Source organism: Staurois parvus, unplaced genomic scaffold (genome assembly GCF_062004578.1).
Source record: "Staurois parvus isolate SC_StPar_1 unplaced genomic scaffold, SC_StPar_1.0 ptg000737l, whole genome shotgun sequence".
Taxonomy (NCBI): domain Eukaryota; kingdom Metazoa; phylum Chordata; class Amphibia; order Anura; family Ranidae; genus Staurois; species Staurois parvus.
In genome coordinates this window covers 294,354-316,266 of record NW_028318533.1, presented here as the reverse complement: position 1 = coordinate 316,266, position 21,913 = coordinate 294,354, and the positions used below count along the sequence as shown (strand labels likewise).

The following is a 21,913-nucleotide window of genomic DNA, read 5'->3' as shown; positions in this document are numbered from 1 at the left end:
TGTGCCTAACAGCATGTAATGTGTTTACAGTGTGCTGATGGTACTAGGGGATGTGCCAGTTTTTAATTCCTTGCTTTGCAGGGAAACAAAAACTGGCTCATTGCCGCTGTTAGGACAGAGCTCTGTGTCATTTACAATCACAGAGCTCTCTTCTGTCATCCACTCTGCTTGTATTGAATGACAGCACAGCTGGGGCAGCGGGGTGCTTGTGCGCGCTACCTACCCAGAAGAGCCAGATCACGTATCAGATACATGATCCAGCACAGAAAGGCCACCCTGCAGCAGTATATCTGCATGGGATGGTCCGCAACTGGTTAAAGCATTGCCTGTGGGGATTTTTAAATACCGTAATTTAGCGCCGTTCCATGAGTGTGCACAATTTTAAAGTGTGACATGTTAGGTATCTATTTACTCGGCCTTACATCATCTTTTATATTTTATCAAAATATTGGGTATTATCTTGTGTTTTTGTGCATTAAATCTCCTCAAAGTGTACCTTTTTCTCCAAAAATTGCATTTGAAAAACCGATGCGCAAATACCATGTGGCATAAAAAACTGCAAACCCCACCATTATATTCTCTTACACCTCTGTTTAAAAAATACATAATGTATGGGGGTTCTAAGTAGTTTTCTAGCAAAAAAAGTAAGTTTTATACATGTAGGAGAGAAATGTCAGAACTGGACTGGAAGCGGTTAATTCCTAATGGCACCCCCATGCATAGGCAACTGCACACACCAAACAGCATGGTGTTTTAGCACTATGCAGTTCAGTGTGGTGCGATCTTACAAAAGGGTTGGGGACTTCTTCCCCTGCGTTTCTTGGGGGTAGGGCAGCCCATTGGCGGGAATAGGATGCCCTACACACAACACACAGAAGTGCGTGCATGCTACATTGCACGGCACTGGTGTGAACCTAGCTTAATGGCTGCCATAGATGTATTGAATTTAATCTGATTCTAGCTGAATCTGAGGCAATTTCAGCAGTGGGTGACCTTGTTGGCATCACGCGGTTCGATGAAAGTTGATGTTTCAATGTTGGCTGAACAGTGACTGCAACCAGTCTGATGCAGATTGGGTGTCCCGACAGCGGTGCGTGTCGTGGCTGTCAGAATACATTCATTTCTATGAGTAAATCGATACATGTATGGCTAGCTCTAGTCTTTATGTCTTGCCTGGCAGCCACCTGATGGGGGCCATACTCACCATGTGCTGCCCTCCTTATCACTTGTGCCGAAGGCACTGTAAGAGCCATCTGGGTGCTTGTATGTCAGCTGACGTTGCTGTCCTGGAGGAATATAATTTAGTTAATAAAAAAAGGACAGTTTCAATGAAAAACATTTTTTTTCTTGCAGAAGTGCTCTAGGGAACCCCCCAAAATAATATATGCTAAGAATTAGACCGCTATTCTGTCCACCACATAGAACATTTTTATTTTCCAATTATCTTCTAATTTGAATCTAGTTGCTTCTAGCTGGAAGACAATGACAGACACTCTGATAAATGAGGACAAAATGTATTGCATGAAAGGTGATCTAAATTAAAGCTGAACATGGGGATAGGAAAATATTGTCTAAATGCATTCATCATGTGTGTTCTTCCTTGAATCTTGGTGTGATTGTGTATTTCTTCCAGATCTGTGCAGTAATCCAGTGTGAGACTTTTCCTATAATAAAGACCGCTCCGTGCTGCTCTCTCTCCTTGTGCAGGATGACTGGTCTTGTCTCCGCCCCCTAGTTTTCTGTAGGCATCCTGTAGTGGGTGGAGCCTGTTGGGTCTCTCCCACAGCTCTGCTCCTGCACAGGCTATGATCAGTACAGTGATGACGTCACTGCTGCTTTTGCAAGATAATATTTGGGTTTGCAAAGGAATTTGGTGTGCACAATGTGGATTTATATCCTTTGTGGCTATTAACCACTTGCCTACCGGGCACTTATACCCCCTTTTTTACCAGGCACCCCCTTCCTTACCAGGCCAATTATCAGCTTTCAGCTCTGGGTACAATGTTGCATGACCACACAATTGTCATTCAAAGTGCGACAAACTAAAATTGTATCATTTTGTTCACACAACTAGAGCTTTCTTTTGGTGGTATTTAATCACCACTGGGGTTTTTATTTTTTTGCTAAATTAATGAAAAAAGACTGAAAATGCTGAAGGCAGCATTGCTGATAGGCTTGGACTTGTTTCTTACATTAATTGCATGTTTTTCTCATCTGTTTTTTTCCTAATTTTTCCTAGTTTCACCCACCCTGTTTTGTCAATAAAGCTTCAAGATTACATTCAGTCTGGCTTATTTCAGAATAGAAGGGTTTAGCTGCATGTTGACTTAAACACAGGGAAATGTGTGGCAAGGCAGAACACCTTCCATACAGAAGACTGACATTCCTTGACACCATGGATTGATGTTAGTTCCAGGACAGCTGTGTTATTCTGCATTACAATGTACACTGCCCAGGTGTAAGTAGAATTTTCAATACTGGGGCATGGTAAGCTCTAGCAGTAATTGGAAGAGTGTCCTTCAAGACTCCATTGAAAGTTATGGAAAATGCAGCTACAAAAGCAGCCAATTGCCCATTTTATTTCACTCTTCTATTGGCTTTGAACCGGTGAACACGCTTTGTGTTTTATTTGCCCAGGGCCTCTTCTGCCTTTAGATGCTACACTCACCTGCGTCCAAGAACTTCCTCCCCTTCTCCAGGATGGTATCAGTCAGCTGATTTGAAGACTTCAAATACCGGAGAGCACAGACATTGGGAGAATACTTGAGCATGTTCTGCTCTCCACAACCAGACGACATGGTCAGGAGGCTGTCCAAGTTGTTCATTGCTGAACCCATGATGTCACCTGACCCAGAAAAGAAAAGTTAGAGCTGAAGAGAGTATTGAAGAGGAGAAATGTCAGAGAAAGAGAACTAAAGAGAAAGAGCAAGACCCCTATAAGATAGAAGGAGTGTCTCATGTCTAGAATACATTTAACATAAGCCTGAGAGTTAGATAGAGGATGGAGCAGAGTCCTTCAGCAGGGCAGAATATTTCAGGAGAGGAGAGTTATATAAAGGAAGGAGCAGAGTCCTCAAGAGGTGCACAGAATTTCAGGAGAGGAGAGTTAGATAGAGAAAGGAGCAGAGTCCTCCAGCAGTGCACAGTATTTCAAGAGAGGAGAGTTAGATAGAGGAAGGAGTAGAGTCCTCCAGCAGTGCAGAATATTTCAGGAGAGGAGAGTTATATAAAGGAAGGAGCAGAGTCCTCAAGCGGTGCAGAGTATTTCAGGAGAGGAGAGTTAGATAGAGGAAGGAGAAGAGTCCTCCAGCAGTGCAGAATATTTCAGGAGAGGAGAGTTATATAAATGAAGGAGCAGAGTCCTCAAGCGGTGCAGAGTATTTCAGGAGAGGAGAGTTAGATAGAGGAAGGAGAAGAGTCCTCCAGCAGTGCAGAGTATTTCAGGAGAGGAGAGTTGTATAGGAAGGATCAGAGTCCTCAAGTAGTGCAGAGTATTTTAGGAGAGGAGAGTTAGAGGAAGGAGCAGAGTCCTCCAGCAGTGCAAAATATTTCGGGAGAGGAGAGTTATATAAAGGAAGGAGCAGAGTCCTCAAGCGGTGCAGAGTATTTCAGGAGAGGAGACTTAAATAGAGGAAGGAGCAGAGTCCCCCAGCAGTGCAGAATATTTCAGGAGAGGAGAGTTGGAGAGAGGAAGGAGAAGAGTCCTCCAGCAGTGCAGAGTATTTCAGGAGAAGAGAGTTGCACAGAGGAAGGAGTAGAGTCCTCCAGCAGTGCAGAGCATTTCAGGAGAAGAGAGTTGGACAGAGGAAGGAGTAGAGTCCTCCAGCAGTCCAGAGTATTTCAGGAGAAGAGAGTTGGACAGAGGAAGGAGTAGAGTCCTCCAGCAGTGCAGAGTATTTCAGGAGAAGAGAGTTGGACAGAGGAAGGAGTAGAGTCCTCCAGCAGTGCAGAGTATTTCAGGAGAAGAGAGTTGGACAGAGGAAGGAGTAGAGTCCTCCAGCAGTGCAAAGTATTTCAGGAGAAGAGGGTTGGACAAAGGAAGGAGTAGAGTCCTCCATCAGTGCAGAGTATTTGCCAACTGTTTTTTTTTATTTATATTACTTACCGGTAAAGCTCATAAATCCTTTTTCAGAACCCACAACGTAAGACATGGGCAACTCAAGGCGGACGTTCTCTGACACGTTTTTTCCTTCTAAACAAAATACAAGAAAAAAAATCTCCTTGTATATACAGAATGAAAAAGGTATATACTGTGTATAGTATAATACCTGGGAGTGGAAATAAAGGAACAGAAGTCTTTCAGACAGAACCATCTCAGACTGAGGGCTTGATAAATATGTGTGATCAAAGTTTTGATTCGAGGTGTGACAATTTAACTCCCGGAATGCCCGCAGCCTAGCACTATGGTGGTGAATCACACAGTCATTCACACTTCAGCGTGTTCTGACATGTGCTAACTTGTACTCGCCTGGGTCACAGTCTTTATAGAGTAGTAAAAACAATAGATTTGTGATCTGGTGCCTAGTGATGCCCTGCCTCCATCCCCCCAAAACATTTTTTATAATGGGACTTTAAATAAGGCATAGCATTTACATAAAAAATACGTTTATTACACAATGAATAAAAATATTACACATAAATAGCCAACTCAAGACCACAATATGTATATATACACTGCGGTATCATCAGTTGAAGCTGTCAGCCTTAACTTTGGTATTTATTTATTTTTTTCTGATAAAAGCAATCCAAGAGACATATTAGCCACTGGATTGCTTTTAGAAGCAGTAAATGGGGTCATTCTCCCCCCTCCCGCTGCTTGCCGGTGTTTCCCAGGCTTACCATTCTCACCAGTGAGCCCGGGATCCAATCTGGTTGCAGCATTTGGCCACAAAGAACAAATCATCTCTCCTCACCTCTATGATCTAGGACAGGGGTCTCCAAACTGCAGCCTGAGGGCTGGATGTGGCCCTTTGCTACCCTTTATCCGGATCCTGGGGCACTATGCCTCCCCAACAATGGGGCAGTACTTCTTCCCATGAAACCAATGATAGTGTACAATTCTTCCCACTAATACCAATTGTGGGGCACTTCTCTCCCTCCTACTGACTAACAATCCTGAGGCCATGTTTATCCTCACTGGCCCTTATCCGGCCCTCCTCAAGTCTGAAGGACAGTATACTGGCCCTTTGTTTAAAAAGTTTGGAGACCCCTGATCTATCTAGGAGGACCAGTACGACATCACTTCTGGTGTGGGGCGGGTGCAAACAATCTTTTTTTTTTTTAAAAGCATAAGATCAATATTTTTTTCTTTTGATCTTATGCTAGAGCAGACATTTGGGGTTTTATAGACCCCAGATGATTCCAAAAAGAGGACCTGCCATATTTTATCTCTATCACAAGAGATGTTTACATTTGATAGGAATAAAAGTGATACAAAAAAAAAATTACGACAGTGTAAAAAAAAAAAAAATCGTCCCCATCCCACCATCATACTTACATGCAGAAATACGCATAGTAGGTCATGCATGTATATGTAAGCGGTAATCGCACCACACACGTGAGGTATCACCGCAAATATAATAGCAACAGCAATTCTAGTGCTAGACCTCCTCTAACACTAACCTGGTAGCCTGTAAACATTTTTAAAGCATTACCTATGGAGATTTTTAAGTATCGCAGTTTGCCCATTCCACGCGAGTGTGCAATTTTAGCTGCTTCCCGACTGCCCTATAGCAGAACTACTGCTACAGGGCAGCAGGACTGCACAAAATCATGTGTATATATATATATATATATATATATATATACGTGATTATGCATTTCCGGGTAGAATGCGCATGTGCTGCACTGCCCACACTGCTAATGGCGGCTACAACTGTCAATCATCAGAGATTCTCCGCTATCACCCGAGGAACACTGATTGGGGAGAGGTCTGTATGTAAACAATACAGATCTCTACCCTGTCAGCACCACCATGCTGCTTTGTATTGTTCTGCATAGCAGAGCAATACAAAGCAGCATGCTTACACAGTAAAACACAGCACACAGCACATATAGTAAAATAGCACACGGCACACAGTTAACCCTTTGATCACCCCAGAAGTTAACCCCTTCCTGCCCAGTGTCATTAGTACAGTGTCAGTGTTTTTTTTTTTTTATAAGCACTGATCACTGTATTAGTGTCAGTGGCAGTTAGTCAGCCCCCCCCCCCCCTCTCCCAGTGTCAGAATGCCCACCGCAGTCCTGCTATAAGTTACTGATCGGTGCCATTACTAGTGTAAAAACCTTTTTTTTAAATTCCAGTGTATATACCACCATTTGTAAACGCTATAACTTTCACCTAAACCAATTAATTTACACGTATTGGGATTTTAGCAAAAGCATGGAGCAGAATACATTTAGGCCTAAATTGATGAAGAAATTTTTTTACTGGATATGTTTAATAGCAAAAAGTAAAAAAGGCGATCAAAGGGTTAACTGTGTGCTGGGAGTGTTTTACTAGGGAGTGATGTGTTGGTGCTTCACTGTAAGCACACTGCTCTGGATGGCTGTGCTATGCACAGCCATCCAGAACCGTGTGCACGGGCAAACAGGGAGGAGGACTGTTAGTAAACAAAGCAGTCACAGTGACTAAGTGGTTAGCACTTCCGCCTGGCAGTACTAGGGTCGCCAGTTCAAATCCCAACCATGGCGCCACCTGCCTGGAGTTTGCATGTTCTCCCTGTGCCTGCGTGGGTTTCCTCTGGGAACTCTGGTTTCCTCACTCCAAAGACATGCTGGAAGGTTAATTGGCTCCTGTCTAAATTGTCCCTAGTATGTGTATGTATGAATGTGAGTTAGGGACCTTAGATTGTACGCCCCTTGAGGGTTAGGGACTGATGTGAATGTACAATATATATGTAAAGTGCTGCTATATGTAAATTGATGGCGCTATATAAGTACCTGAAATAAATAAAGCAGTCCTCTTCCCCGTCGGAGACACTCAGTAATCACTGGGCACCAGCGGGTAATCACCGGCCAGGACCCAGTGACTGACAGCAGTAGCCACCAATGGCAGCATGGGTAGGGCGAGTGCGCAGCTCGCGCACATCCCCTACCTGGAGATTCAAAATCATGTATATATACTTGATTTTGCGCACTCCTGCCGCCCTGTAGCAGTATATCTGCTATAGGGCGGTTGGGACGTGGTTAAAAGGACACAGATCTATAGGCAGCACAGTGGCTAAATAGTTAGCACATCCGCCTGGCAGTACTAGGGTCGCTGGTTCGATTCCCAACCACAGCACCACCTGCCTGGAGTTTGCATGTACTCCCTGTGCCTGCGTGGGTTTCCTCCGTGTACTCCAGTTTCCTCCCACACTTCAAAGACATGCTGGTAGGTTAATTGGATCCTGTCTAAATTGTCCCTAGTATGTGTATGTATGAATGTAAGTTAGGGATCTTAGATTGTACGCCCCTTGAGGGTTAGGGATTGATGTGAATGTACAATATATATGTAAAGTGCTGCGTAAATGGACGGCGCTATATAAGTACCTGAAATAAATAATAGGATCTGATGACAGTTCAGACATCCAGCGCACCGTGACAAAGGTACTGCACAGCGTTGGGGAAAACAAATTCCAGGAATGTTACTGGCAGTGGCAGAGCCGCCTAGAAAAGTGTGTCGCTTCACAAGGGGACTACTTTGAAAGTGACAACAGCTGCTAGTGTATAGGTAAGAATTTTTTTTTTTATCATTTTAAACAGTCCATTCCGGGAATGAAATGGTCACACCTCGTACACACACAGCACACAATTCTATCCTGGACTCAATTGATTTTTCATCGACATTCATTCATAGACTGGACTCCCTCTAACGATCTTGTCTCTGCATTGTGCCGGCGTGGTGATCTGCATACCTTCAGTGATCAGCATGGAGTTGTGAGCCTGCTCCACCAAGGTCCCTTCAGGCTAAAACACAAACACACTTTAAAACAAGCTCATAATTATAAACAGCAACAAACCGAAAAATAATATCAGCGCCAATCAAGGGCCTATGGAATTAAATAGTTGCGTAGGCGGAGCACAGACTGGTTCTGTGGTGTAGATGTATTCTGAACGGATGAATTGACTAGACGTGTGCAGGAAGAAAACATTTGTTTCCTTTTGATCCGTTATTTAACTTCTTGGCACTGGCGCCTCTCGGCCTTTTAACCTCCCTAGCGGTCTGATTATGTCAGTATTTCTGTGCTCAAAGCGGTACATTTTTTTGCATGAAAATATGTCATTTTTTTATTGTAGGCCTGAAATTTTTAGGAATAACTCACTGAAATCTGTCCGAACAAGAGTCTAGTAAACATCCTGGGTATGATAAAATTTGAAACACGAAATCATAAATTATAATTTAAGAAATAATCATAAAAAATAATAATAATATAATAATAAATTTAATTCAATAATATAATCAAACCAAAAACACTGAAATCTGAAATATAGCGCCAAGTTCGCACATCACTGAGCAAAGTCACAGAATCATTTTCAGTGTCTGATGACGAATTTCCCCCACGAATCATTATCACTCAATTCTGCAAGTGGTTCTGATTTACTATCACTGTTCTCTAGCCGGTCTAAAACCGCTTTTGACCTAAAGGGACGCTTTTTGGACGCCATGGACGTTTCTCAGTTTCCAGGCAGAAAGAACAGTAAAAATGCAGGCAGGGCGCCGGACAAAATGTATGTGAAATGGTTTGATACAGTAATGTTTTACTATGTGATCACTTTTTGACATTTTTTAATTTCCCGCCGTTTCCGTCCCCCATACGTCCCGACGTCGCAGGGAACGGAACCCGGAAGACGGATGCCGGCATTGGCCGGAGGACATTTCCGGGGACACTGCAGGGGGGACATCACGGGAGTGAAGGACAAGGTAAATGTAGAAGAGATCCCGGAGAAACGCTGCAAGGTATTCCCGAGTGTAGCTCAGGGTTACCACTTGTGGTACTGAAACTTTACCCCGAGCTACACTCGAGAATACCTCCAGGGGGTTTAGGGTCACATGACCGCCGTGATTGGCTGTCATATGATCGGAAAGCCCCCTACTGCACGTAGCAATCGAGACCTTTCCATGAGATGCCTGTAAATGTCCCGGAAGCAGGCAGGGTGCGTGCTCTTGACATGTCTTGTTTACATTGGGAAGGGAAAATGTCACCAGCACACCAAGGATCACCAATACGGGTCCAAAAGTTTTAATGAACGATCACAGTTATAGCAAGGCAACGTTTTGGAGTCTCGCAGGACCCCTTCATCAAGCTTGTGATCACATGCCTGATGAAGGGGTCCTGCGAGAGTCCGAAACGTTGCCTTGCTGTAACTATGTGATCGTTCATGTGCGCTGGTGACATTCTCCCTTGCTGATTCTGTTTGGTTCCAGCCGATGGTCCCTGCAGCACCCACTTATACATACAGCCATTTTTAACACGTGTTTACATTGGGTATGCAAATATACAGCCCCTGGGCACCAAGGCCCACCCACCGAGAGGCCGCATATTTGCATATGGTCGGTGCCAAGCAGTTAAGTAATTCAGTTTAGTTAAATTCATTTAATTCATTTCAGAATTCATTTAGTTTTGTTTCGTTTATTTGTGTTGAATTCAAATTTGTTTTCAAATTCTACTGAATCAAAAAGCATCGAATCGGCACTCGAATTTATTCTATTAGAGATTCAAATATCAAAAAAACAGTTATCTCTATATTCTCTCTTTTGTATATTCTTTCTATATTCTAGTCTATTGTTTTTCTATTCTATTCTTTTATTTTCTATTATATTCTTTTCTATTATATTTCTTTTTATTAAATTCTATTCTTTTTTTTGTTCTATTCTGTTTACACTATTCTAGTCTTTTCATTTTTATTCCCTTATTTTCTATTTTATTGTGTTCTATTCCTTTATTTTCTATTCTGTTTTGTTTTATTCTATTATTTTCTATTCTATTATTTTATTTTCTATTCTATTCTTTTCTGTTCTAATCTGTTCTATTTGTTTCTATTATATTCCTTTATTTTCTATTCTATTTTATGCTATTCTTTTTTTATTTTCTATTCTGTTTTGTTTTACGCTATTATTTTCTATTCTGTTTCTTAATTTTCTATTCTATACTGTTCTATTCTATTTTCTTCTATTCTTTTCAAAATTAGAATTTTGTAAGGTGGCTATATTTATTCTATTGTGTTCTATTAAAATCTATTATATTTTTTCTAATCTATTCTATTCTTTAACATTGGATTCCTTTATTTTCCATTCTATTCTTTTATTTTCTATTCTATTCTTTTCTATTCAGTTGTTTTCAAAATGTGAATTTCAGAAGACGGCTATATTCTAACGCTACTACAGTCTTTGAAGGAAATCAGCAATATTCAGCAATATAGTTATATTTCAATTTTTTTTGGATTAGTTTAAATTTGTTATTATTGTAATTTGAAAATTTGCATACATACAAATTTACGAATAACAAAACATTTGCTGAATTTTGATTTGGAACTAAACGGACAGCACATGTCTAGAATAGACATCTGTATAGATACCAAGCAGGGAGTGACCTCACTGGGTATACTACAGTCTCTGTACCAGAGGAGCTTACACTCAAAATGCCCCCCACAGTCACACACTATTGTTATTATACATTTATATAGCTCTGACATATACTGCAGTGCTGTACAGAGATCCCTGAGCCACTCACATCAGTCTCTGCACCAGAGGAGATTGTTTGGTTACATAGGTCACATTCCTGGACTTTCTGAAATGTGGCGCTCTAATACTCACCTTCACCAGTAAAGTTTTTATAATGGCATCTCTGCTGCCCTTTTCTGGTATCACGGTGCTCTGTCCACCACACTGACCCTTCACAGCCTGTGACGTCATGGAGATATTCACCTGACCTGCAGAAAGGTGACATGAAAAAGTCAAACAATTGAAATCTAATTAATTATGTAGCAGACATTTGATAAAGTCCTGGAACCGAACAGGTAGAGGGACTGGGAAGGGACAGAAATACAAACTTCAGCAGGAAATCTCCCCATTGTGGGAGGGACAGAGACAGACTACTGCAGGGAAATCTCCCCATTGTGGGAGGGGCAGAGACACAAACTACTGCAGGAAATCTCCCCATTGTGGGAGGGGCAGAGATACAAACTACTGCAGGAAATCTCCCCATAGTGGGAGGGGCAGAAACACAAACTACTGAAGGAAATCTCCCCATTGTGGGAGGGGCAGAGACACAAACTACTGCAGGGAAATCTCACCATTGTGGGAGGGGCAGAGACACAAACTGCTACAGGAAATCTCCCCATTGTGGGAGGGGCAGAGACACAAACTACTGCAGGAGATCTCCCCATTGTGGGAGGGGCAGAGACACAAACTGCTGCAGGAAATCTCCCCATTGTGGGAGGGGCAGAGACACAAACTGCTGCAGGAAATCTCCCCATTGTGGGAGGGGCAGAGACACAAACTACTGCAGGAAATCTCTCCATTGTGGGAGGGGCAGAGACACAAACTACTGAAGGAAATCTCTCCATTGTGGGAGGGGCAGAGACACAAACTACTGCAGGAAATGTCACCATTGTGGGAGGGGCAGAGACACAAACTACTGCAGGATATCTCCCCATTATGGAAGGGGCAGAGACACAAACTACTGCAGGAAAGCCCACAATTCTGGGATGGGCAGAGACACATACTACTGCAGGAAATGTCACCATTGTGGGAGGGGCAGAGACACAAACTACTGCAGAAATCTCCCCATTGTGGGAGGGGCAGAGAAACACACTACTGCAGGAAATCTCCCCATTTTGGGAGGGGCAGAACACAAACTACTGCAGGAAATGTCACCATTGTGGGAGGGGCAGAGACACAAACTACTGCAGGAAATGTCACCATTGTGGGAGGGGCAGAGACACAAACTTTTTTATTCGACAGATATACTTTAAGTAAGTCTACAGATATATTATAATATAGATGACTGGACTGCAATGTTTCCATTGTTGCTTCACTGTTTTTGCCACTCTTATTGTATTTGTGCCTTTATAATTCTTTTTTAGTTACCTAATGTGTTAGGTGTAATTTGCCATGAGATTGTTTTCTTCTGTCCTCCACCCACACAGACTGTGTTGTCCTTGGGACTGCTCAGTTGGTATTGTTCTGAATCACCTAATTTTGTCAGAATCTGTGAACAAATAAATGATTGTAAATAAGCTTTCTGCATCAGACAATGAACCTCTTGTTGATTCTTGGTAAAACTCCCCTGCTCTACCTACAGGAGAAAAAAGGCAAAGGACAACTTCACCAACATTAAGAGGCAACTTTCATATACTCCAAGAGTCAACTTATCTGTTAACAGCTGCAGCTGCACAAACCAGCAGTTTAACCACTTGCCCTCCAGAGGATTTACCCCCCTTCCTGACCGGGATACTTTTTGCGATATGCCGCTGCGTTACTTTAACTGACAATTGCGCGGTCATGCAACTTTGCACCCAAATGAAGTTTATGTCCTTTTTTCCCCCCAAATTGAGCTTTCTTTCAGTGGTATATTATCACCTCTGCGGTTTTTATTTTTTGCGCTATAAACAAAAGAAGACTGACTATTTTTGCCTTTTTGCTATTCAACATATCCAAAAAAAAAAAAAAATATATATAATTTCCTTATAAATTTAGGCCAAAATACATTCTGCTACATTCCTTTGCTATAAAAAAATCTCAATACATGTACATTCATTGGTTTATGTGAAAATTATAGCATCTACAAATGGCGGTATATATACTGGGATTTTTATTTATGTTTTTATACTAGTAAAGGCGGAGATCAGCAACTTATAGTGGGACTGTGGTGGGCATTCTGGCACTGGGGGGGGGACTGACTAACTGCCACTGACATCCCCAGTGATATTAATACAGTGATCAGTGCTAATAAAAAGCACTGACACTGTACTAATGGCACTGGGCAGGAAGGGGTTAACATCTGGGATGATCAAAAGGTTAACTGTGTGCATTTTACTGTGTGCTGTGCTTTACTGTGTAAGCACTCTGCTTTGTCTTGCTCTGCTATGCAGAGCAAGTCAAAGGACCATGCTTGAGCTGACAAGGGAGAGATCTGTATTGTTTACATACAGACCTCTCCCCTGTCAGTGATACTCGATGATTACCGGGTGCCAGCAGGGAATCACCGGCCAGGACCCAGTGATCAACAGCTGTAGTCGCCAATGGTGACACCCCCTACCCAGAAAGCACACACATTTTTATTTATTTATTTAAGGTACTTATATAGCGCCATCAATTTACGCAGTGCTTTACATATATATATTTATTGTATATTCACATCAGTCCCTAACCCTCAAGGGGTGTACAATCTAAGGTCCCTAACTCACATTCATACATACACATACTATGGACAATTTATACAGGATTCAATTAACCTACCTGCATGTCTTTGGAGTGTGGGAGGAAGCCGGAGTACCCAGAGGAAACCCACGCAGGCACAGGGAGTACATGCAAATTCCAGGCAGGTGGTGCCGTGGCTGGGATTCGAACCAACTGCCAGGCGGAAGTGCTAACCACTAAGCCACTGTGCCGCCCCACACACACATATATATATGAATTTGCGCAGCCCTGCCACCCTGTAGCAGTACTCCTGCTATAGGGCTGTCGGGAAGCTGCTAAAGGGTTACTTCAGCATTGTACTAGAGTGAAAGAGAGCAGACTGCACATACGTGGGTAGGGAATGAAGCCGAGTACTTATTCATGAGCTGCCAGGACCCGGCATTCAAAGGTATGATATGTCTTGCTATCTGCAGGATGGAGAGGGCAATGGAACAGGCAGCTTGAAAAGCAAGCATTCATTTATTAAACAGAGTGCAGCATGTCAATGTACTGAGGATGCTGCGATGCTGGGATTTTGTGGCAAAAGTCAGTAAAGGTGAACTAACCCTTGAAACATCAAGGCCTTTCCAGCTAATTCCAGTGTATACAATCATTTCCTTCATCTAATAGCTTATTTCAAATTGTTTAACCTCTTGGCGGCTGTGCTACAGCTGAATGACGGCTACATCGCGGTAGGCCAGTTCTGGGAGGGCGTCTATTGAACACTGTCCCCGCCACGCACCACTGTGGTGTGCATCGGGCGCGCTCTGTGATCTGTGTCCTTTCGGCACAGCTGATCACAGAGCGAGGTAAAGGGTCAATGACAGCAGGCCTTTACCAATGACAGCAGGCCTTTACCATGTGATCAACTGCGTCCAATCACAGCTGATCACATTATAAACAGGATTTGCTGGTTATTGTCAGTCCTCTCTGATGAGATGAGAGGAGAGCAGGTAAGCGGCAATCCACGCAGGGGACATCTACACTGACTTTCAGTGCCCATCAATGCTGCCTCTCAGTGCTCATCAATGCTGCCTTTCAGTGTCCATTATTGATGCCTCTCAGTGCTCATCTGCGATGCCTCTCATTGTCCATCAATGCTGCCTTTCAGTGCCTATCAGTGCTGTCTTTCAGTGCCCATCAGTGATGCCTGTCGGTGCCTCTTCCTCAGTGCCACCTATCAGTGTCCATCAGTGCCCCATATCAGTGCCCCATATCAGTGCTGCATATCAGTGCAGCCTCATCAATGCCGCCTCATTTGTGCCCATCGCTGCCACCACATCAGTGCCCATCAGTGCTGCCTCATCAGTGCAGTCTATCAGTGCTCATCAGTCTAGCCTATCAGTGCCCATCAGTGAAGAAGAAAAAATGCAAAATGTTATGACAGAAACTAAGAAAAACCTTTTTTTTCTTTAAACTTTTTCACCTTTTTTCATTTGTTTAGCAAAAAAAAAAAACCCCAGTGGTGATCAAATACCACCAAAAGAAAGCTCCATCTGTCTAAAAAAATTATAAACATTTTCTTTTGGGTAAAGTGTTGCATGACCGCGCAATTGTCTTTCAAAGTGCTATAACGCTGAAAGCTGGAAATTGGTCTGGGCAGGAAGGGGGTGAAAGTGCCCGGTAGGCAAGGGGTTAAGTTGTATGACAGGCAGGTAAAATACGCATCAATCTATGCAGGTATTCTGTATGTTCATTAAAAATCAGTGCATTATATGTGTTGTTTGAAAAATAAAAAGTACTTTATAAGACCCTGAATTTGACTTGGCATCAGCTCTATTGCAGTCCTTGTACAGTAGAGCTCCGACTGGAACAGGGAAAAGCAGCACTCAGAGCTAGTCTGTTGTGCTCATGTGCTAACAAGGGACATGCTGTTTGGAGGAGAGAGAGCAACGTTACAAAGAAATGAGCTTGTCAGTCTTCTGCTTGTCATCTCAATGTGCAGTCACAGACTCCCCAGGGAGAGACAAGACCCATAAATGGTACTGGCCCCTGCCATGCCAAATGTCAGAGCTGTGTAAATCTCAGGACCAGATGGATAGTCCCTATAAATGCATTTCAACTATGGATTTAGCGGTGTGACTAGAGTCTCGTTTTATTATACGTCAAATGTTTCATGACCACTTAACTGCCTTTTGTGTGATGTGATGCATGAACTGGAACTGAGCTTTACCTCCTCCTAAAGACTAGGCAGGTTATGGAGCATTTTTTTTCCTGCCAAATGATGAATAAATAAACAAAAAGACAATTAATCAGGTAAACATTGCACAGTTTTTTCTGAAATCTAGAATGCCAATTTACCATCATTTCCTGGCTCATGTAGTTGAACACCGAAGCCTTGAGCTGCAAACTCTCACCCCGCATTACAGAGTAGGGCATCTCTACGTCAATAAAGAATGGTTGGAAGACAGCGACAGGGACTGCGGGAGACAGACCCAAACCACCAGCCCCGACACAGAACATCTGGGCGCTCCACTCAGTGATGGTGTCCGGTACGGTGAGTGGAATTTCAGAGGAACCAGAAGAACTACAAAATACAATAAATATGAAACCCTCTTTTATTTCGCAACATCCAGAGAATCAGAGTTATTCTGCCGATCGTACGTGGACAGGGTCCTTTAATAGTCACATTCGCCATCCCGGCAACTTCTAATTTATATTCCATGTTTTCATAATGCTAGCATACCATGTACAGAGCAGTCCCATCATTCCTTACCTAATTGGCCAAAGCCAATGTAATACAGCAGATTAAAGGTTGGTTATTGGGTAGAAATCGTAGCACATAGAAACACATAAAACATGGAAATACCTACAAAGTAAATATGACATTAACTAGAAACAGAACTTCATTGCTACAAGGGCACAGTTACACCCAAGCACTAAGCCCCCCCCCCCCCAAAAAAAAAAAAAATCTGAGGCTTTTCCACCCTTATGTACACGCACACAGGAATGTAAACACACCCATCAGGGGCACCTACATACAAAAATGTTGCTTGTGCTCCTTGTGTTACATATTAGCAAGCACTTCGGAGTGGGAGCAATATTTCTAAGACCAATGTAACTCTAATTATTGTTATTATAATACAGTATTTAGCACCAACAGTTTGTGTAGCGTTTTACAATATACAGTACAATTACAATAGAGTTAAACATAGAAGGAATAGGAGGGTCCTGTTCATGGAGCTTACAATCTAAAGGAAAGGGGAGGTGGTACAAAAGCTAATAGCTGCAGGAGATGATCTGATGGAGGTGACTACAGTAAAGTACAGATTTTTAGTTGGAGGTGGAATAGGCTTCCCTGAGTAAATAAGTTTTCAAGGATTGCATAAAGGTGGACAGAGTAGGAGCTAATCAGACATTCTGGGGAGGGGAGTTGTTTCAGAGAAGAGAGGATGGGAGAGGTTTCAGAGAAGTCCTGGAGGTGAGCTTGGGAGGAGGTAACAAGGCAGCTAGAGAGAAAGATGTCTTAACAGGAGAGAAGAAGACAATTTAGGCAATATCTGCAGATGAGGTTGTGTAAGGGATTTCCGGCAAGACGAATCATGATTAGAAATGTACATGCGCATAGGAACTCCTGGAGAAGAGTCGGCGGTTGTGCGCATGCGTGCAGAAATGCGCGATCGCGCACACGCACGGCGAAGATTGGTGCCAGACGGCCTATTTAAAGAGTGTCTCTGCCCATGTTAGATGCTGACTGGTTTTCAGCTCCCCTGTGTCCTGCTTGTTCCTGTGTGATTCCTTTGTTGCTGACCCGGCTTGTTCCTCACCTGACTCTGATTGCTCTCCTGATTGATACTGGCTCCTGACTTTGGCTTTCCTTCTGACTCTGTACCACGCTGCCTGACTGTTGATGACCCTGGCTATTCCTATGACACTGCTCCTGTCTCTTACCCTCACTACTTGCCTTGCTCTGGTGCACGCCTGGCAATCTACAAGACCTGCTCTGCTTGTTACTACTGTGCCTGAATCAGAAAATCATCAGTTTTCCAGGGTCATCATCTGCAAGAGCTGCAAACAACAACTACTGGCACTCTTGTCCCCCTGGTCCTAGACTCCCTCTGTTCCAACTCCAGTGGGGTCAGGGCTAGTGACACAAGTGAGGCCGACCTCGTCATTTCAGTCTCCCATCAGGTACATGACAGGTTGGTGATGTAGCTGGGGCAATGTTGTGGAAGGCTTTGTACATTGTGGTCAGCATTTTTAATTGAAGGTCTAGCAGCAACATTCATGATAGACTGAAGGGTTGATAGTCTGTGTAAAGGTAGTTCAGTAGGAAGTGAGTTTCAGTAGTCAAGGCGGGAGATAACCAGGGAGTGAATAAATTGTTTTGTGGTGTTATGAGTTAAGATGGGGCAAATTCTGGAAATGTTAAGGGGGCTGAGGCAGCAAGATTTAGCTAGTGATTGGATGTGGGGCCCGAAGGAGAGGTCAAAGTCTAGAACTAAACCTAGCACCCTAGCCTGTGTGGAGGGACCAATAATAGTGCTATTGATCTCAATGTTAAGGTCATGGGGGGGGGCAGGAATCGGGGAGGAGAAAATATTACAAACTCAGTTTTAGAAAGATTGAGATCGAGGAAGTGATGACCTATAGGGGCTTCTAAACCATTGCCTATGGAAAATATAGGGTATCAAAGTTAGTCATCACTTTGCGGGTGCATTCAATTTTAAAGCTTGAAATATTGGGCATCCATTCACTCAGCACAACCTCATCTTTTAGATTTTACCAGTGTGGCCCTAAATTCAGTTCTGCCTTTACCAATGTTTGGTTCACACATTTTAACTGATACTCCACAAGTAAGAAAATGAGATCCAAAAGAGATTTGTTAGAGCTTACTTACATTTTTAGCCTTGATAATGCTTCTAAGTTCTGATGAAGGGGCAGTGTTTTGAGCCCCCAAAACATGTTGGTGTTTTATGCAATCATATGATGAATCATTAAAGCAACTTTTTGCTATTTTACTATTAGGGAAGGTGCTCCTGTTGTGGTTTTATGATTTAAGTCACATTCTAGGTATCCATGGAAGGTGAGCCTTGCTTTACATGTACAGCACCTGCAGATCTGAATAATTAGCTCTTTTCACACAGGGCGGAATCCGCTTGCTCAGTGAGGGATCTGCCCATTGATCCCCCCACTGAGTGAAGCAGGTGGATGACAGATCCGTGTCTGCTCAGCTTATATATAACAGACACAATTACAACCCGCTCTGCTCTATGGGCAGTTGGATGTAAACAGACCAGTTGTCCGTTTACTCCCGACTGCCCTTGCTTGCTATGGGTTCTAGAAACCACCAACTCTGCTGTCAATTACAATTACAAGGCAAGAGCAGACCTAATGGGGATCTAATGTCTCAGTTTCCCTATCAGGCTCTGACCACTGCAGCATCACTGGTTGCTAGGAGGTTGACAGCTGAGAAGCTGACAGTATTCTTCACAACCAATGACAGAGGGTAGTGGCTTCAAATATGCCGCTCTGCTCCACTGCGGACAGGGACAGGCACTCTACCTGTCTCTGTACAAGTTAGAGTAGATCTTAATTGCCTACAGTTTCATTATCTGTGAACAGGAGGTAATTATTTCTTAATTTGGTGCTTTATTTTTCACAAAGTGGTTAAATTAGTGACCACTTGCCCTCCTGAGGATTTACTCTCCTTAATGACCAGGCCTTTTTTTGCTACTCGGCACTGCACATTTCAACTGGTAATTGTGTGGTCATGCAATGCTGTACCCAAACGAAATTTACATCCTATTTTTTCACACAAATAGAGCTTTCTTTCGGTGGTATTTGATCACCTGTGCGCTTTTTATTTTTCGCACTATAAACAAAAAAGCCCGAAAATTGAAAAAAAAAAAAAAGATATTTTCTCATCTCTGTAAAAAAAAACAATTATATTGATTAGTTTGTGTGAAAGGTATAGGGCAGGGGTCTGCAACTTTTAAGACATAAAGAGCCACTTGGACCCGTTTCCGAAGGGAAAAAAAAGACTGGGAGCCGCAAAACCATTGCAACATTTAAAACAAATCCGACACTGCATATATTGTTTCTTACCTTAATGCTATATACAGGATCGTGCAGTTAGCTTCATCCCCCATATAGTAATTCATCCCCCATAGTAATTCATCCCCCATATAGTAATTCATCCCCCATATAGTAATTCATCCCCCATAGTAATTCATCCCCCATAGTAATTCATCCCCCATATAGTAATTCATCCCCCATAGTAATTCATCCCCCACATAGTAATTCATCCCCCATATAGTAATTCATCCCCCATATAGTAATTCATCCCCCATATAGTAATTCATCCCCCCTATAGTAATTCATCCCCCCTATAGTAATTCATCTCCCATATAGTAATTCATCCCCCATATAGTAATTCATCCCCCATAGTAATTCATCCCCCATATAGTAATTCATCCCCCATATAGTAATTCATCCCCCATATAGTAATTCATCCCCCATATAGTAATACATCCCCCATATAGTAATTCATCCCCCATATAGTAATTCATCCCCCATATAGTAATTCATCCCCCATATAGTAATTCATCCCCCATATAGTAATTCATCCCCCATAGTAATTCATCCCCCATAGTAATTCATCCCCCATAGTAATTCATCCCCCATATAGTAATTCATCCCCCCTATAGTAATTCATCCCCCATATAGTAATTCATCCCCACTATAGTAATTCATTCCCCATATAGTAATTCATCCCCCCTATAGTAATTCATTCCCCATATTGTCTCAATTCACTTACCTTTGCTCCGCGCGTTCCTCTCGCTGTGTTCCCGCACTGTGTTCCGGTCTTCAGGGCGGACTGTGAGAGGAGAGGAGTTCGTCACGCTGCCCCGCCTACATCCTGGCTGCCCCGCCTACATCCTGACAGCCAATGTTCCACGCTCTGCGGGCCGGATTAAAAGAGTCCTGACTTTTGAGGCGGCCGCCCGAGAGGAGGGAGGGGAGCGGGCGCCCGGCACACAGAAGAGCCGCATGTGGCTTGCGATCCGCGGCTTGCCGACCACTGAAACCCTATTGCCTGTCACCTGGTGGGCAGTGTGCTCCGGAGCCGCAGCAAAGATGAAAAAGAGCCGCATGCGGCTCTGGAGCCGCGGGTTGCCGACACCCGGTATAGGGTCTACAAACTATGGTATAGATAATGGAATTTACACAGCTTTTACTTTCTGACTGCCCACCACATTTCTTTAGGTGCTAAAATACCATGACACTACAAACACCCCCAAATGGCCCCTTTTCATAAAGTAGACACCCTAAACTATCTGCTGAGAGGCATACTGAGTCCATGAAAGATTTCGTTTTTGGAAAATTACAAAAGCTTTTTCTTTTTTTTTTTTTTTTTTACACAAAGTTGTCACTTAAATTATATACTGCTCACACAAGCCATGGGTATATGTGGAATTACACCCCATAATACATTCTTCTACTTCTACCGAGTATGGGGATACCGCATGTGTGAGACTTTTTGGGAGCTTAGCAACATACAGGAGCCTGAAATCCGATGACCACTTTGAAAGCCTGAAGGTGCATAACTTCCTCATTTCACTTCCTCACTACCTATCACAGTTTCGGAGGCCCGAAAATGCCAGGATAGCACCAAACCCCTGCAAATGACCCCTTTTTGGAAAGTAGACACCCCAAGGAATTTAAAAAGAGGCATGGTGAGTATTTTGCAGACCTTTTCTCACAAGGTTTTAAAATATGAAAAAAAGAAAAGAAAAAATATGTTTTTGTTTACTTTCTTCATTTTCCAAAAACTTGTGGCAACAAACGAAATCTGAGAAATACTCACCATGATTCTTATCAAATTCCTTGGGGTGTCTACTTTCCAAAATGGGTCTTTTGGGGAGTTTGGTGGTATCCTGGCATTTCAGGGCCTCCGAAACTGTGAAAGGTAGTCAGGAAGTGTAATGAGGAAATAAAGCCCTTGTAATGACTATGAAATGTGTTGGCCTTGGACCCTTTGTTTCTTGTGTAATTTTTACAATATAGCATTGTTGCCCAAATACCAGGGTCACGAGAGGTGACTGATGTGTCATTTCTCTAGGCCAAAGGAACAGTCATAAGATATTCTGCTGAGAGCAAGAGAAAAACTTGTTTATGGAAATTGAAAGTGTTTCTGACATCTAGTATGTCACATTAGAAGCAGGGGCGGACTGACAACTCATGAAGTCCCTGGGCAATAAGGGATCATGGGGCCCCTGTGTCCTCACCCACACCCAAAAAAGCCTATGAAAAAGCCAATGAAAGGTACCAGGGGCATCTCATGTGGCCCCCTACTGACCCTAGGCCCTCGGGCAGTGCCGAGTGCTCGAATGGTCAGTCCGCCCCTGATTAGAAGATAAAAAACTGTGTAAAGATGTCTTAGGTGGTGAGTAGGAGTTTGAGAAAGAGATCTGTCTGGGTGCTGTACATGTGCTAGAAGCTGCCAAACAACCAGACAACCAGAAATGGACTGTGCAAACCTTGGGGAGTGGAGAGTGCAGACAAAATCCCCCCCAAGTGCACAGA

The 21,913-nt window shown here is 43.1% G+C and overlaps 1 protein-coding gene across 1 annotated transcript in view; it reads right to left on the bottom strand.

The window, feature by feature from the left end:
• The window catches only part of LOC149445224 (alpha-2-macroglobulin-like protein 1), a 238,295-nt gene that overhangs the window by 37,304 nt on the left and 179,078 nt on the right, over positions 1 to 21,913 (bottom strand). The window contains exons 21-27 of the mRNA XM_089654069.1: positions 15,686 to 15,911; positions 12,074 to 12,194; positions 10,799 to 10,914; positions 7,899 to 7,950; positions 4,106 to 4,192; positions 2,669 to 2,845; positions 1,205 to 1,286 (exon numbers count right to left, since the gene is read on the bottom strand). Coding sequence (XP_089510195.1) covers positions 1,205 to 1,286; positions 2,669 to 2,845; positions 4,106 to 4,192; positions 7,899 to 7,950; positions 10,799 to 10,914; positions 12,074 to 12,194; positions 15,686 to 15,911 — 861 coding nt within the window. The remainder of the gene's footprint in view (positions 1 to 1,204; positions 1,287 to 2,668; positions 2,846 to 4,105; positions 4,193 to 7,898; positions 7,951 to 10,798; positions 10,915 to 12,073; positions 12,195 to 15,685; positions 15,912 to 21,913) is intronic.